The 17,667-nt window shown below is 37.7% G+C and overlaps 2 protein-coding genes across 2 annotated transcripts; both read left to right on the forward strand.

Moving 5' to 3' along the window:
• The first annotated feature begins 8,125 nt into the window (after window positions 1-8,125).
• LOC116162511 lies at window positions 8,126-9,217 on the forward strand. Its single transcript, XM_031476140.1, has 6 exons — window positions 8,126-8,326; window positions 8,374-8,632; window positions 8,687-8,733; window positions 8,785-8,901; window positions 8,949-8,987; window positions 9,047-9,217. Exons 1-6 carry the CDS (start codon window positions 8,176-8,178, stop codon window positions 9,184-9,186), a joined length of 753 nt encoding a protein of 250 aa, XP_031332000.1. The 5' UTR covers window positions 8,126-8,175; the 3' UTR covers window positions 9,187-9,217.
• Window positions 9,218-16,127: 6,910 nt separating this feature from the next.
• LOC116160851 lies at window positions 16,128-17,084 on the forward strand. The gene is made up of 5 exons (XM_031473979.1): window positions 16,128-16,510; window positions 16,559-16,602; window positions 16,661-16,777; window positions 16,825-16,863; window positions 16,917-17,084. Exons 1-5 carry the CDS (start codon window positions 16,167-16,169, stop codon window positions 17,054-17,056), a joined length of 684 nt encoding a protein of 227 aa, XP_031329839.1. The 5' UTR covers window positions 16,128-16,166; the 3' UTR covers window positions 17,057-17,084.
• The last annotated feature ends 583 nt before the right edge of the window (window positions 17,085-17,667 follow it).

The raw sequence follows: 17,667 nt of genomic DNA on the forward strand, positions 1-17,667 counted from the left end.
TGCTGCTGCTGTTTTTAACTTTTCCGTCGGGTCGGTGGTTTGGATTGTCTGCTCGAGCGTGCTGAAGAAGACTGTTGGGTCCTCCAGGTGGTCGCCGCTGAAGGTCGGTAGGTCCGGTGATGCGGTTTTCTGCGCGTTCTGGAGGGCGTCGGTCAGCGCCTTTAGCATGTCGAGGGTGTGTTGAGAGTGTTGGGCGCCACTGGACGGGGTTGCCGGGTCCAGACCGGGGTTGATTGCCGGGGTCATCTCAGTTGTTTGAGTGTCGATACCTTCGTCGGCGCCGGAGTTGGACGTCGGGGTGTTCCTGCTCCTCGTATTCATGGTGTTGCGCGTCGGCTGTCGCGGGAGCGTGGGCGTAGATCCTCAGAGCGCGATGCTGCTGGTTGACTCACACGTATGGGCGCCAATTGTTACCGGGCGGGGTAACGTAAGTGGCAAACGGAGGTTGAAAACGTATATTACACAATATTTACAAATAATACAGAGGCTATATGTACATATATAAGATCGCTTCTGGCACGTGGGATGGCGCCGGACTTGACTACGGTCAAGCCGGGAAGTGATGGCGTGCGGAGACGGTACTTGAGCCCAAGCGACCAGCCTCAGTCGCTTGTATAGGGTAAGGTAGGCTTGCCCAGGCACAAGTGAAGTTCCCCTGTCGGTGCGCTGCTTATAAACGATTTCCGGTAGAGGCGTCTGGCGACGCGGCCAATAGGGCGCTAGTGGATGGTGGGGTGGAAGTTGCAACCCCTCTCCTAGTCGTCGTAACAGCCAGAGAATTCTATATCCGGTCCGTGCAGAGCAATTTCAATTCCAAAGCAAGCGCTCTGTGCTGCTTATGAAGAGTTCGCCGTCGATGCCGACATTGCAACTCCTCCCCCGACGTTCGTAACAGTGCCCTCCCCCTTGTCCACCCCTGGGGTCCAGGCGTTGTAGCAAGCGGCGGTAACGTGGTTCCCGTCAATTCCGGGGTGGTATAGGCGAAATTGGTTGGGTTGTCTTTTCGGATAAAGTTCTTCGCTAATGGCCCGTTCCATTTGCGCCGAAACTCTCTTGTAGCGGTGTCTAGTTGCCTTTCCATTACTCAGTCGGCAATTCCGTTTTCAAAAGTGTTGCTGTGGCACACCTGCGCATATGCGATGCCCCTTTATGTCTAAAAATATGTGTAAGTACAACATTTGGTTGTCAAGTTAAAAAAATTAGTAGGTATATAGTGCAACGGGAGCCCGGTAAGCCGTTAAAATTTTTTTATTTTTAGATAAATGTAATATTTCATGTGTGCCGCTTCATACGACGTGTGAGCGCAAGTAGGTTTAAGCAGGCTTGTTTAAGGGAAACGTGGGTTGATAAGCAATGATAGGAGTGAACCTTTCAGCTTCGTCGGTTCCCTTTTTCCTAGCCGGAAACGTAATGTAGAAACGAATCGAGACTCGTGCATTGCCCCCCCCCCCCCCACTTTCGTTGGTATCGCATATCGACCAGTCGTACTCTTCAATCTACGGCAAATTGGGTAAATGCGCGATGGGAGGCGGCGCAGTCGCAATGTCTTCGTTGTGTGTTTTAAAGCAATTCAGGTTTCTTGCCAGGATTGAAAACGGGAACACAGATACAGGAATGAGTTGGTAGTGAAATACTCCCACAAATAGGAATGTACAGGGTGAGTCAACGATTGCGCGGAGTAACTTAAAGCCTTGAAGATAAGATTTTTCGATAGAGTGCTTTTGTATTATGATATGGTTGAATATTCTCCACATTTTAAAAATATTTGGAATTATACAGGGTGCGCCCACAAAGTAAGGCGCCAAAATGGTACAATTTTTTTAATAGAACCCCCTGTATTTGAATGCATTTTTGAATTCTACGTGTAATTGTACGTCTTTTTTTTATTATGGTTAATATCCGAAAAACTAGTAGTTTTAAAGATAATTCGATTTTTAAGAAAAATTGAGCAGTTGCAAGCGTCAGTATATTGTCAAAATTATTACTTAAATTTTGATTCCAGGTTTTATATCTTTTATCCTGGGTTAAGTAAAAGTCAAATAAATACATCTACTATGAAACATTAAAAAATAGCGTACAGGGTGTTTTTTTTTCTAGGTCCAAAGTTACAAAACTTCATATTAAAAAATCTCACTTTTTTTAAATGGAACACCCTGTATATTTTTCTGTCATCTTTTAGCTCCTCCAAAAACCTTCAACTTTTGATAATAATGTCCTATACCTATCTCTGATAGTTTTCGAAATGTGTTCCATTTAAAAAAAGTGAGATTTTTTAATATGAAGTTTTGCAACTTTTGACCTACCAAAAAACACCCTGTAAGCTATACTTTTAATGTTTCATAGAAGATGTATTTATTTGACTTTTACTTAACCCAGGATAAAAGATATAAAACCTGGAATCAAAATTTAAGTAATAATTTTGACAATATACTGACGCTTGCAAATGCCCAATTTTTCTTACAAATCGAATTATCTTTAAAACTACTAGCTTTTCGGACATTAACCATATAATAAAAAAGTCGTACAATTACACGTAGAATTCAAAAACGCATTCAAATACAGGGGGTTCTATTTAAACAAATGTACCATTTTGGCGCCCTACTTTGTGGGCACACCCTGTATAATTCCAAGTATTTTTAAAACGTGGAGAATATTCAATCGTATCATAATACAGAAGCACTCTTCCGAAAAATCTTATCTTCAAGGCATTAAGTTACTCCGCGCAATCGTTGACTCACCCTGTACAATGGATGGAACCCCACACCAATTTTTTTCCCGTAGGCTGTAATAGATCACTCCGGCCCTGTGTCAACACTAAAAAATTTCGAAGAATGTCTACTGCTTGCAAAATTTAAACATAAGAGCAAACATAACTTATCTACGATAAACAAATGACTTTCTCCATTTTGCAATATTATCTTTGTTAATCAAACAGAAATATTTTAGTACTTTTGAGAAGGGACAATAAAAAGATTGGGTGCGATAAATAATATAAAGCGCACAAAGAAATAGTTATTTATCATACAAGACGATAAAGAGGTACTTTAACCGTTGAGTGAAAGATGTTTCACTGTATCGTCGTGTATAAAACAAAACTTTATTTTAATTTAGACGTCAAAAATAGCAAGCTTAGGCTCTGCGTCGCGATCGTTTCCATAGAAACAGAATTGTCACACGTTCTGAACGTCACCCTATATCGTGCATTTGAAATAAGAATGGCAGATGTCATTAGAATGCACAGTCATCTGTTTCACTTTATCTACCCTAACGGTTAAAGTGATCACTTTATCTATCCTTGCGGTTAAAGAACGGCTTAGCCAACTCGTTCCAACCTATTAAAATGTCAACTTCACATATGCTATAAAATAAATGATGTTAAACACTTTAGTCGGGTCTCATGATTTCGGAGAGTTATCGTCGAATTTTGAAGAATATTATCCAGCATCATCGATTTTTGTAAAAATGTAGCATTTGTCGACTTCTATCGAGATTAAAGATTTCTTAGGCCCCGTCGAGTGCTGATTTCAGAATTTCAAGATTTCAAGAGTTCCAGTTTCCGAGGTTTCGAGGTGTCGAGACTTCGAAACTTCGGGACTTTCAGACTTCAACATTTCAAGGCTTCAAGGATCCAAGGATTCAAAACTTCAAGACTTCCAGGCTTCAAGACTTGAAGACGACAGAATAAAGATTATTATTATTATTAAAATGAGAAATCTTGAGAAATTTTGACAAATCTTGGGAAATCTTGAGCAACCTTGAAAAATCTTGAGATATTTTGAAAAATCTTGATAAATCTTAATAAATCTTGAGAAATCGTGGGAAATCCTGAGAAATGTTGAGCAATCTTGAGAAATTTTGAGAAACCTTGAAATCTTGAAGTCTTGAGGTCTTGAATCTTGAGGTCTTGAAACTTGAAGTCTATAAGCCTTGAAGTCTCGAGGTCTTGAAATCTCGAAATCCTGAAATCTCGAAATCCGAAAATCTTGAAATCTCGAAATCCGGAAATCTCGAAATTTTGATTGAAATTTTGAAATTTCGAAATCCCGAAATCTTGAAATCTTGAAGTTTTGAAATTTGGTCTCGATATCTGGAAGTTTCTAAATGTAAGACGTTGAAGTTCTCAAATTTTTAAGGTAATATTCACCCGGTATGTTAGATAATAATTTGCTGTATTGTGTGCTTCATACTAGATGTTAGACCACTCCATAATGTAACAAGTCGACAGAATAAAGATTATTATTATTATTATTAAAATCTTGAGAAATTTTTGGAAATCCTAAGAAATCTTGATAAATCTTGAGAAAGCTTGAGAAATATTAAGCAATTTTGAGAAATCTTGTGAAATCCTGAGAAATCTTGAGTAAACTTGAAAAACCTTGAGAAATCTTGAGAAATTTTGACAAATCTTCCAAAATCCTGAGAAATCTTGAGCAACCTTGAAAAATGTTGAAAAATCTTGATGAATCTTGATAAATTTTGATAAATTTTGCTAAATCTTGAGAAAACTTGAGAAATCTTGGGAAATCCTGAGAAATCTTGAGAAATCTGGAGAAATTCTGAGGAATCTTGAGCAATCTTGAGAAATCTTGGGAAATCCTGAGAAATATTGAGCAATCTTGAGAAATTTTGAGAAATCGTGAGATACCTTGGGTAATCTTGAGAAATCTTGAGAAATCTTGAGAAATTTTAATAAAACTTGGGAAATCTTGAGAAGTCTTGGGAAATCCTGAGAAATCTTGTGCAATTTTGAGAAATCTTAAGAAACCTTGAAATCTTGAAGTCTTGGTGTTTTGAAGTCTTGCAGTCTTGAGAAGTTTTGAGAAGTCTTGAGAAGCCTTGAGAAGTCCTGAGAATCTTGAAAAATCTTGGGAAATTTTGAAGAATCTTGAGCGAACTTCAGAAATCTTGTAAATCTTGGGCAATCCTGAGAAATATTGAGCAATCTTGAGAAATCTGGAGACATTTTGAGAAATCGTGAGATACCTTGAAATCTTGTAGTCTTGAAGTCTTCAGAAGCTTTGAGAAGTCTTGAGAAGTCTGAGAAGTCCTGAGAAGACCTGAGAAGTCCTGAGAGGTCTTGAGAAATCTTGAGAGATTTTGATAAATCTTAATAAAGCTAAATAAAACTTGAGAAATCTTGTGAAATCTTGAAAAATCTTGATAAATTTTGATAAAACTTGATAAATGTTGATGAATTTTAATAAATCCTGAAAAATCTTGGGAAATCTTGAGAAATCTTGAGGTCTTGAGAAGTTTTAGAAACCTTGAGAAATCTTGATAAATCTTAATAAATCTTGAAAAATCTTGAGAAAACTTGAGAAATTTTAAGAAATCTTGAGAAATCCTGAAATCTTGAAGTCTTGTAGTCTTGAAGTCTTGAAGTAATGAAATCTTGAAATCTTGAAGTCTTGAAGTCTTGAAGTAATGAAGTCTATAATCTTGAAGTCTTGAAAAGTCTTGAGAAATCCTGAGAAGACATGTGAAGTCCCGAGAGGTCTTGAGAAATCTTGATAAATCTTAATAAACCCTGAAAAATCTTGGGAAATCTTAAGAAATTTTCAGAAAAGAAATCTTGAGAAATCTTGGGAAATTCTGAGAAGTCTTGAATCTTGAAGTCTTGGGAAGTCTTGAGAAGTCGAGAAATCTTAAAAGATCTTGATAAATCTAGTAAAATCTTGGGAAATCTTAAGAAATCTTCAGAAAAGAAATCCTGAGAAATCTTGAGAAATCTTGAGGAATCTTGAGAAATCTGGAGAAATCCTGAGAAATCTTGTTCAATCTTTGAGAAATCTGGAGGAATCTTGGGAAATCCTGAGAAATCTTAAGCAATCTTGAGAAATCTGGAAAAACTTTGAGAAATCTTGAAAAATCTTAAGATATCTTGATAAATCTTGATAAATTTTGAGAAATCTTGGACAATCTTGAGAAATCTGGAGAAATCTTGAGAGATCTTGAGCAATCTTGGGAAATCCTGAGAACTCTTGAAATATCTGAGAAATATTGAGAAATCTTGAGAGATCTTGAGAAATATTGAGCAACTTTGATAAATCATGAAAATCTTGAGAAATTTTGAAAAATCTTGATGAATCTGATAAATTTTAATAAACTTGAGAGATCTTGAGAAATCATGAAAAATTTTAAGATATCTTGATAAATCTTGAAAAACTTTGAGAAATCTTGAGCAACCTTAAAAATCTTGAGAAATCTTAAAAATCTTGAAATATCTTAAGAAATATTGAGAGATCTTGAAAATCTTGAGAAATCTTTATGAATCTTGATAGATCTTGATAAATTTTAATAAACCTTGAGAAAACTTGAGAAATCTTGAGAAATCTTGGGAAATCCTGAGAACTCTTGAGGAATCTTGTACAATCTTGAGAAATATTGAGAAATCTTGATAAATTATGAGAAATCTTTTGAAATCGAGCAATCTGGGGAAATCTAGAGGAGAGATTTTGAGAAGTCTTCATAAATATTAAGATATCTTGATAAATTTTAATAAATTTTGGGAAAACTTGAGCAATCTTGGTAAATCCTAAGAAATCTTGAGCAATCTTGAGAAATCTTGAGAAATCCTGAGAAATCTTGAGAAACCTTGAAATCTTGGTGTCTTGTTGTCTCACAGTCTTGAGAAATCTGGAAATCTCGAAATGTTGATTGAAACCTTGAAATCTCGAAATCTTTTGAAGTTTTAAAATTTGGTATTGAATCTGAAAGTTCCTAAATGTAAGACGTTGAAGTTCTTCTTTGCTTCTCACCTTCCCAGTTTCTTTCCTTCTGAATTTTCTGAAATCTCGAGAAATCTTGAGAAAACGAGAAATTTTGGGAAATCCTGTGAAATCTTGAAACTTGAAGTCTTGAGAAATCTTAAAGTCTTCTAGCCTTGAAGCCTTGTAGTCTCGAAGTCTTGTAGTCTTGAAGTCCTGAGAGGTCTTGAGAAATCTTAAGAAATATAAATATAAACCCTGAACAATCTTGGGAAATCTTGAGACATATTGAGAAAACGAGAAATCTTGGGAAATCCTGTGAAATCTTGAAACTTGAAGTCTTGAGAAGTCTTGAGAACTCTTGAAATCTAGAAGTCTTCAAGTCTTGTAGTCTTGACAAGTCTTGAGAAGCCCTAAGAAGACCTGAGAAGTCTTGAGAAATGTTGAGAAATCTTGAGAGATCTTGATAAATTTTGATAAAACTTGATAAATCTTAATAAACCTTGAAAAATCTTGGGAAATCTTGAGAAAACGAAAAATTTTGGGAAATCCTGTGAAATCTTGAAACTTGAAGTCTTGAGAAATCTTGAAATCTCGAAATCCGGAAATTTTAAAAATGTCGGGAAATCTGATAGTTCCCAAATGTAAGGAGTTGAAGTTCTCAAATTTTTAAGGTTTGAAATTTAACCAAAATCAAGCAAATTCAGTTATAGCCAAAGATATTCGGCAAATTTCGAAGAACTTCGCACGTTCTCGTATTCGGATCTTCTCCAAGTTTCTCGGCTTCTCAGATTGTCTTGACCTCTCGGCATCTCAGATTCGCTCGACTTCGCAACTATAGACCAAACGGCGGCGACCTCGGGGATTCCCATAGAAAGATGGGAAGAGAGGAGCAGAGACAAACACCAAATGAAGAAAGAAAGCACACGAGTAGGTACTGGAGGTGGGGAAAGAATCAGATATAAGCACAAGCAGCCCAGAGGAGGAGGAGGAGGAGGAGACAGAAAGAGAGACAAGGGAAGGAGAACACCCAGACAACCCCCCAATCCACAAAATCCACAACATTGTTTGGCATATGTCGCGGCCCAGCGTAATGGCAACAAAAGTGGTGGAGATGCACCACTGTTACTACCTACCAGGGACACATCCCCACGACAGTTGACTAAATTCTGGGAGAGGCGGCTACGCCAGGCATACGCCAAAGTATCAAGCTCCCGAATTCTGGCACTAACAAATATCTAAATGCTAGTTTCAGAATCTTTGGAATTTAGAGCAGTTCAAATCGAATCCGTTCCTACACCGATCGGATCTTCGCGTCTGATTGGTTAGGCGCCATAGGGGCCGCCTATCTCCGAAACCTAGCGCAAAGTTGTAAAAGTTTGCTTTTTTGTAGGTACAATTTCACCATCGCCGAGATTTAAGGATTTCGTAAAACAAACGTAAAAGTTGTCTCTTATTGCGTTAGAGTATGTGTGTGTTGATCAAACAAAAATGTTTTTCAGATTTCAGATTTTTCGGTATAAATGCAAAAACACTATCCCAAGAAATTGTGTTCTCTCCAAAAACCTTCGAGATGCTTAACGTGCTTGTTGCGGTCACTTTCGTTTCTTTGGCCATCGGTAAGGAACTCACTCGCCAGCTGATTCAATATCTCCGCCAATTGTAGGCCTAGGCCAGACAACCGACATGTGCGCCACGTTGGCTCCATTTTACAAGACCTTCGGTTGCGTCAAGCCGTGCCTGAACGCCCAAAGGTACAGTTGCTATGTTTCGCCGATTAAGAAATATTACAAGATGGACAAATGCTACTTCCAAGGGGATGGAAAGTATTACAGCAATGGTGCCACACTTCCAGTCAAATATCACAATGGGGACTCCCAATTGTGTTCGTTCCGGTGCTACGTTGGTGACCAAAGCTCCTTTGGGTGAGCTTACGTGTCAGCAGCAGCGCACTAAGTGTAAACAAATTCCTTTCACAGGCCAGTCTTCTTACGCGTGAAAGATACCTGTGTTGCCACTGACAAACGTAATACGCAAAATATTCGCTTAACGTAGGTACCAAAATGATTCTTTTCAGAGGCTCCGCTACCCTGTTATTCTTCAACTCTGAACGAAATGGATTACTTCTACTCCGATTTTCTTCCCGTGTTCGCGAAGGGCCAACCGTGTCCGACAAAGTGGATCTACTCGAACTGTAAGTCAATCATGAGTACATTCCGCATATTTACCAACGCATTTCAGTTCCCAGTGTGACCTCGGACGATTGTTCGGCGGATCCGTGTAAGTGCACCTTTATATTATAGCAATTTGGTAGGCTTCGAATGCTCACGAATTTTCAGACGGGTGCTGTACATTTAACAAGGGCGCCACCACGTTGAAAGTTGGACGCAATTTTACGGTCGCCCCGAATACACTCTGCAAATGTAACTGTCCTCCGTTTGTGGAGTGTATGGAACAGTTGAAATTGATTGCTGAGTGAAGCAAAGCGGAACAAGATCACAAGCATGTCAGTGATTAAATTAAGATTAATAATAAAAATAATGTTCTGAGTGAGTTATTTATAATCCCTTATTACCTAAGTAGCTGTCAGATATAAAATGAGTTTTGCCACGTTTTCGTAAAATTCACGCTGACACTTGGGTTACGTAATATCGAGCATTACTTGGAATTTCGTTTTCGGTTCCATTTCATCAGACCTAATTAAGGGTGATCCAGTATCCCAAGGTTGGACGAGTCAAGGCCTCAAGGGGTAGTTTTAGACGCTGTATGATTAAGATAAAGTACAGGGTGGCCAAATAAGAATGCTAGGTACTGTACCTGGGAACCTGTCCATCGTAGAGGCTTGCGGTAAAAAAATTCATTACTAAAACGGCCACGAGAAAAAGTAGCTAAATAAGGCCTAAACAAGCTCGCGAAAACCGCATCTCGATATCTTGTTCCTAACCTAAAATTTAAACCAAAGAAAATTTTATACCCTCAAAATTTTATATATATATATATATATATATATATATATATATATATATGTGTGAGAGTGTGTGTGTGTGTGTGTTTTCGCGAGTTTGTTTAGGCATCATTTAGCTACTTTTTTATGAAAAAAAAATCAAAACAATGCATTTAATTTTTTTGAGAAAATTAACCATTTCTGTCGGAATGTCGAAAAAAGCCCTCAAGCGGTGATATGTGCAACTAACAAAACTTCAAATAGTATAATATTTGTAGCTGAAGAATAGCTCTTTTGAACTAACCCGAGTTTGTTTAAATCGGCTCAGCCGTTTCGGAGATACAGGGTGTTCTTTTCGGAAACTTTTGAATACCCCCCACCACTTCATTTTTAGAGATACAGGAAAAATTGTCAAACAAAAATTGTTCAGATTATCGTCGACTTCACAGACCGGGCATTTTTTTGTTAGGTTAATATAGCGGAATTCACAGAAACATCACTTTTTTTAGATTCTAGATTGCAGTTATGCCCCCTAGCGGTCAAACTTAAAAATATTTTCCAGGTTTTTCTCGTGGCCATTTTAGTAATAAATTTTTTTACCGCAAGCCTCTACGATGGATAGATTCTCAGATACAGTACCTCGCAATCTTAGTTGGCCACCCTGTACAATTGTTCGCAATGACGTTGGATTGGATGAGCCGTGTTGACTAATTGTAGGTGTGCTCGTCCGTTACAAGAGCCTCCCGCAGCGACAGCAAATCTCGTTTTTTTGCTACTCAATGACTTTGTCAGTTAAGATAAAAACAACTGACTTTTAATAATTAAAAAATGTGCTACTGCTTGCGTTTTGTCCGTCCGTCCGTCTGTGAACTGCTTTTAGGGGAATGGTCCTAGAACCTTGGATTTTTTTTGGAATACGTAGCTAATTTCTTGAAAGTGTCATCAAATTTTGCTGTCTGTGCTGCGCGTAACTTTTACATGCGACAACTAATTATTGGTCTCAGATCTGGTATACGCATGCCTTTAGTGGTGGCAAGTTTAATAATTAGTGAAAATAGGGGAGGGGGAGTGAAGAGTGAACACACGTTCTACCCTTCATTGTATTCTAATGAAAGGTCTCGGTCTCGCCGAAATGAATTAGTTTGTACAGGCTGAGTCAACGATTGCGCGGAGTAACTGAATGCCTGAAAATACGATTTTTCGATAGAGTGCTTTTGTATTATGATATGGTTGAATATTCTCCACATTTTAAAAATATTTGGAATTATACAGGGTGAGCCCACAAAGTAGGGCGCCCAAATGGTACATTTTTTTAAATAATATATTAATATATTAATAATATTTGAATGCATTTTTGAATTCTACGTGTAATTGTACGTTTTTTATTATATGGTTAATATCCGAAAAGCTATTAGTTTTAGAGATAATTCGATTTGTAAGAAAAATTGGGCATTTGCAAGCGTCAGTATATATTGTCAAAATTATTACTTAAATTTTGATTCCAGGTTTTATATCTTATCTTGAGTTAAGTAAAAGTCAAATAAATACATCTATTATGTAACATTAAAAAATAGCTTACAGGGTGTTTTTTGGTAGGTCCAAAGTTGCAAAACTTCATATTAAAAAATTTCACTTTTTTTAAATGGAGCACCCTGTATATTTTTCTGTCATCATTTAGCTCCTCCAAAAACCAGGTGCGGATTTAAAAGGGGGGCGCAGTGGACGTGCGCCCCCTCCTAGACAGTGGTAGTTACGCAGGTGGTCATCATGGGAATTTCGGAAACCATAGAAGATATAAAGATAGTCAAATTAGAGACAAGAAATTTGTTGATTTCGTTTTTATTTTTTTCTGATGTTATTTGAGCACATACAAAAAAAACATTTTCTCATTGTCACTTATTGAGTTTTACAAGAGACGTTGAGGCGTTTCATTTAGGAGAAATCATTATTAACTTTATCACTTTATATGGCCCAGGCCCGTAAAAGAAATAGATACTACTACATAAGAAATACTAGTCAGCCGTTTTCTCTATTATATACTTAAACACAACGACTGAGTTATGGAGACTTACGTTAAAACTAGATACTATGTTGAGTAGCATTTTTTACGAATAAAACGATGTCCGGCATACACAAAAGAAAACAAAAGTTAGAAACTGTTGGTTTCAACAAGATGGTGTACCTGCGCACAATGCCCCAATCGTGTAAGAATACCTATTGGAGTGGAGTGGAAAAAAATCGATTTGCGCCGACAAAAAGAAAGCTCCACTTTGTGATTTAGACATTTTCTGGTTTGTTCTTTTCTTAGTTTATGAAGAATTAGTTATTTGCCCAATGTATTATACCCAAAAGTGTTCTATTTTTATACGTATAATAAATGTTTTTTTTAAATATATTCACTTTAAAAATTGTATGCGCCCCTCCCTAGAACAAATCCTAAATCCGCCACTGCCAAAAACCTTCAACTTTTTATAATAATGTCCTATACCTATCTCTGATAGTTTTCGAAATATCTTGGTTTTCCTGGTTTTTATATTCTAATCTTAAATAAGATGTAATTGACATAATAGTGAGGTGGCCGTGCAATAAAAAGGCAATTTTTATCTATCTCATCCAAAACGAAAATCATATCGATTAATTTATTTTTTTAAGTGCAAAAACTGGAGAATAACTAAAAACATTTGACTACAAAGCAAATTTAATTTAAGTACTAATGTCATCCAGTCAGTGATATTAGTTTCATTTTTTTTTCATATTCACCTCGTTATTATGTGAACTTATTTCAGATTAAAATATAAAAAGTAGAAAAACCAAGACACATTTGTTTATGTTTTTACTATCAAACTTATTCTCCAGTTTTTGTAGACTTAAATGGATTATTAGAAAAATGAATTAATAAATATGATTTTAGCTTTGAACGAGGCAGATAAAAATTGCCTTTTTTTGTATGGCCACCTCGCTACTATGTAAATTACATATAACTTCCTTAAGATTAGAATATAAAAACCAGGATAACCAAGATATTTTGAAAAATATCAGAGATACGTATAGGACCTTATCAAAAATTGATGGTTTTTAGAAGAGCCAAAAGATGACAGAAAAATATACAGGGCGATCCATTAAAAAAAAGTGAAATTTTGCAACTCTGGATCTAGAAAAAAACACCCTGTAAGCTATTTTTTTAATGTTTCATAGTAGATGTATTTGTTTGACTTTTACTTAACCCATGATATGATATAAAACCTGGAATCAAAATTTAAGTAATAATTTTGACAATATACTGACGCTTGCTAAAGCTCAATTTTTCTCAAAAATCGAATTTATCTTTAAAACTATTAGCTTTTCGGATAATAACCATATAATAAAAAAGACGTACAATTACACATAGAATAAAAAAATGCATTCAAACACAGGGGGTTCTATTTAAAAAAATGTACCATTTGGGCACCCTACTTTGTGGGCGCACCCTGTATAATTCCAAATATTTTTAAAATGTGAAGAATATTCAGCCATATCATAATACAAAAGCACTCTATCGAAAAAACTTATCTTCAAGGCATTATGTTACTCCGCGCAATCGTTGACCTCGCCCTGTACAAACGATAACTTTCTTGCGCGACTCCTTTTCGAGACAAGTAGGTGGTCAGAACGGAGTCCCGGAGGAGTGCACTCTCAAAGGGCAGAAAGAATGCCTAGACGAGACGGACCTACCGGCGATGTAATAACTTAATCATGAGTATCTGAAAAATGTTGGAGGAAGAAATCTACAAAGGGAAAATGCAATAATTCGGAGAACTTCTCTAAGGGCTTGATTCTTTTTGCATTATATAGCGTAGATATTTAAAATGTTTTTAACCAAAATCGTCCTGAAACATTCATTTATTTCATACTGTCCGCTATACAGTACATTACATCATTTATTTGAGTCCGGAAAATGACCTATTACATCACAAGGCCGGAAAGTGTTGCGGAGCAACTGATAATTTTCTGACAGAAGAAACGTCAAATTTATTTAAGACGATAGCTATTACGCTGTACTAGTCACGAGCTGCAGTAAGTATACAGACTATAAAGGAGGTAAGTTCGCCCTTTATTTAGTCTTTGAGGATTACTTTGAAGACATTTATTCTCTAATTTCGTGTGGCCTTTAGCTGCAAACGTACCGATAACTCCGACACTTCCTAGGCCAGGTTAATCAGACTGCTGGAGATAATACTATCACTGTAAATTGGTCGATTCAATTTGGAAGGATTTTAATAACGGAACTCCTTGATTTTATCGCGTTCGTCGCTTCTCCACTTACCACTTTCCAAACTTCTCAATTTCCTGGATTCACCACTTTTCAGCTCGTTTTTGCAGATTCTTATTACCTTTTGAGCTTCCCGGTCTCCTCACCTCTCGGCATCTCAAATTCGCAGCTTCTCATCCTCTGAACTTCTTCCGGCGTTCGTATTTTGTCACTCTCTCAACTTCTCCATTTCTCGCCTCCTCTCCTTCTTCGCTTCTAGGCTATTTTGTTTCTTGGTTTCCTGAGTTCGCCGCTGCCAGCAAATTTCGAATTGCCAAAGTTTCCGAAACCCTGGCAGTTACAGTAGGCAGGGTAGATCAAACCGAATCCGTTCGCCAAGATGGCGTCAGACGATCTATACTCCATTCATTATAAGAAGGTAGTAGATGGCGCTGTGTTTGAAGACAAACACACACAGGAAAAATATAAAACGGCCCCAAATTATTGTAAAGTAGAAATATCCAGCACTGCAAACAGAAAAAAATCTTTGAAATTAATAGCTAATGACATTTCAACAGTTTAGTTGAGAACAGAAACTACCAGCTTGCAAAATTCGCTACTCGTTTTATGTTTCAGTGTAATACTGACTCGTGTGTAGTGTACTTAACCCCCAGGTTCTACGCTAACTTCACACTACAAGAACACGGAAATAAAATCAACCCGGCAACGTTTAAAAATGGCCACTCGAATGACTATTCCCTCCAAAATTAAACAAGATCCCGCTTAAATTTGAAAAGTGGCACGCGATAAAACATCTAAGGCAGGGCCCCATTACGTTAGTTGTGGACAATGCTTTGACCTGAAGCACAGTAGGGAAGGAACGTTAAATAAAACACTGAAATTGTCAAAAGTTTGTTTAATAATGATCGTAATTATTATGATTGTGAAAACCTGGAAATTTACTTGATGTACATTAATATAAACAAAGCAAGCAAAGCCAAAAGATGTCGTACTCTCGCAAAAATAACTGCTAAGGGTAAAAAGAGTACGACGTAAGAAAAACCTCGCAGTTTGATTGATACAGTCCAAAAGTTAATAAACAAAATATTTTGTAAAAATTTAAGCAGTAGTTAACAAAGATAGTAAATGCATATACACAGGTTGGTTACGCTCAAGGCTAAAAGCAAGTTTTTTTGGAACAATGGGTCAGGTAGTAGCAGGTACCTAAATTCTGAGAAAGGGTTAAGAGTACAGGATGTGACTCTTCTTTGGTGCAATAAAGTCCTTTTGTTAAAAGCAAGATGGAAAATTACATGGCCTTGTAGACAAATTTGACTAAAAACAAGATATGTGGAAATTATTGAATCGCCACTCATTTATCCCACATAGATTCTAAACTGAAGAGCTTTGATTAGCGTAATCTCGATCCTGCAAGATGGGTAGTCCGCCCCTGGTTTCGAACCTACAGTTGGATGTCAAAGACAATCACGGAATTAGGTGTCGTAACACAAATTTGACTACAGTTTTTACCACCCCCGTGACTGCTTCATTCACGGAGAAAATTGTTAGTAACAAACAACAAGTCAGTACAAACCTCAAACGAATCGGTAATTTCCACATAATAAAATAAAATGAACCACTTATATGAATGTAACTTCAGGGACAAGACGAAGTAATCAACATCAATAAACATAAATTAAGCAAAAATTACACCAAAAATGTAAACAATTACAAACAATAGCATAACGGTATCACACATATGATTCTGCATTGCGGTTAAACCAAGTAAATTTCAAAAACAGAGATTCAAACACAACAAATATAAAATGCGGCATACAAAACACAAATACGATATAAAGAAATGCAAAAATTACTACCTGCATTAAATAACACAAAATAACAACAAACATTTATGGAGCGACGCGTAACCACCGGTAATCCCCGTTCGTGCTGTCTAGGTGGCGCAGGCAGCTTTCCCCCACCCAGAAATTGCATGGTTGCCAACTCTCCAAAATGTATGTATTGTCGTAAGTTGTATATACAGGGTGGAACCTTTCACGTGTTTTAACCAATCACACTGAAGGTCAAAGTTTCCCTATGATTTCTACCGCTACCTTCTTAAAATGAATACAGTATACGTATCTAATTGGTTAGGGGCTATTGTTGAGTGGGTACGTTCACTATTTATTTAAGTAGATAAGGATGCGTGGAAATATGTTTGTGTTGATCAAACAGAAATGTTTTTCAGATATCAGACTTCATGGTATAATTTCTAAACATCTTCGAGATGCGTAACGTGCTTGTTGTGGCCACTTTCGTTTCATTGGTCATCGGTAAGGAACTCACTCGCCATTTGATTCAAATCTCCGCCAATTCTGACCAGACAACCGATTTGTGCGCCACGTTGGATCCATTTTACAAGACCTTCGGTTGCGCGAAGCTAGACCCTAACGCCCAAAGGTACAGTTGCCATGTTGCGCCGATTAAGGAATATTACAAGATGGACCAATGCTACTTCCAAGGGGATGGAAAGTATTACAGCAGTGGTGCCAAACTTCCACTCACATACCACAATGGGGACTTCCAGTTGTGTCCGTTCCAGTGCTACGTTGGTGACCAAGATGCCTTTGGGTGAGGTGACGCCTCGGCACACTAAGTATAAACAATTTCCTTTCACAGGCCAGTCTTCTACCGCACGTCAGACTGTGTTCCCACCGACCAAAGTAAAACCAAACACAAGTACATATTGACGTATTAACGTATCAAATTAATCCTTTTTAGAACCTCCACTACCCTGTTACACCTTAATTCTGAACGCAATGGATTACTTCTACTTCGATTTTCTTCCCGTGTTCGCGAAGGGCAAACCGTGTCCGACAAAGTGGATCTACTCGGACTGTAAGTCAATAATGTGAATATTCCACACGCTTACTAACGCATTTCAGTTCCCAATGTGACATCGGACGATTGTTCGGCAGATCCGTGTAAGTACCCCTTTACAGCAATTGGTAGGTTTCGAATGCTCACGAATTTTCAGACGGATGCTGTACATTTAACAAGGGCGCCACCACGTTGAAAGTTGGACGCAATTTTACGGTCGCCCCGAATACAGTCTGCAAATGTAACTGTCCTCCGTTTGTGGAGTGTATGGAACCGTTGAAATTGATTGCTGAATGAAGCAAAACGGAACAAGATCACAAGCATGTCAGTGATTAATTAATTGATTAATAATAAAAATAATGTTCTGAGTGAGTTATTTATAATCCCCTCAAGCAGACTTGGGTTAAGTAATATCGAGCATTACTTGGAATTTCGTTGTCGGTTCCATTTCATCAGACCTAATTAAGGGTGATCCAGTATCCCAAGGTTGGACGAATCAAGGGGTAGTTTTAGACACTGTACGATTAAGGTAAAGTACAATTTCTCGCTATGACTTTGGATTGGACGAGATGTGTTGACCAATTGCAGGTGTGCTCGTCCGTCACAGTTCCCCCATCTTCTGAAGAGCCTCCCGCGGAGCTTTAAGTGAGCACGTCGTTATTCCTCGGGAGCCGGTCCCGGTTGAACGTTGAAGACGACCACTGTATACAACCTCATTTTCGTAACGCCCGGTCCCAGGTGACGGAGGTTAACTAGGTACGTGCCGTTTTTGGAGACGATTGACTTCAGGAATCCAAACCTCGCGAAAACTTTGTGTTCTAATATGTTGGTGACCTCGGTGGCTTCTCGCGAATACCAAAATATGGCGGAACCCGGTGAGTGTGGTGGTGTACGGTCCCGTTCCCGAG

Source organism: Photinus pyralis, unplaced genomic scaffold, assembly GCF_008802855.1.
Source record: "Photinus pyralis isolate 1611_PpyrPB1 unplaced genomic scaffold, Ppyr1.3 Ppyr1.4_LG10, whole genome shotgun sequence".
Classification (NCBI taxonomy): domain Eukaryota; kingdom Metazoa; phylum Arthropoda; class Insecta; order Coleoptera; family Lampyridae; genus Photinus; species Photinus pyralis.

Excerpts from the sequence above, each read along its gene's own strand:
- LOC116162511 (XM_031476140.1), top strand. The coding sequence starts at position 8,176 with ATGTGTGTGTTGATCAAACAAAAATGTTTTTCAGATTTCAGATTTTTC. Across the intron at positions 8,633-8,686 it reads GGTGACCAAAGCTCCTTTGG|GCCAGTCTTCTTACGCGTGA; the intron begins GTGAGCTTACGT and ends TTCCTTTCACAG. Across the intron at positions 8,902-8,948 it reads AAAGTGGATCTACTCGAACT|TTCCCAGTGTGACCTCGGAC; the intron begins GTAAGTCAATCA and ends AACGCATTTCAG.
- LOC116160851 (XM_031473979.1), top strand. The coding sequence starts at position 16,167 with ATGCGTAACGTGCTTGTTGTGGCCACTTTCGTTTCATTGGTCATCGGT. Across the intron at positions 16,511-16,558 it reads GGTGACCAAGATGCCTTTGG|GCCAGTCTTCTACCGCACGT; the intron begins GTGAGGTGACGC and ends TTCCTTTCACAG. Across the intron at positions 16,778-16,824 it reads AAAGTGGATCTACTCGGACT|TTCCCAATGTGACATCGGAC; the intron begins GTAAGTCAATAA and ends AACGCATTTCAG.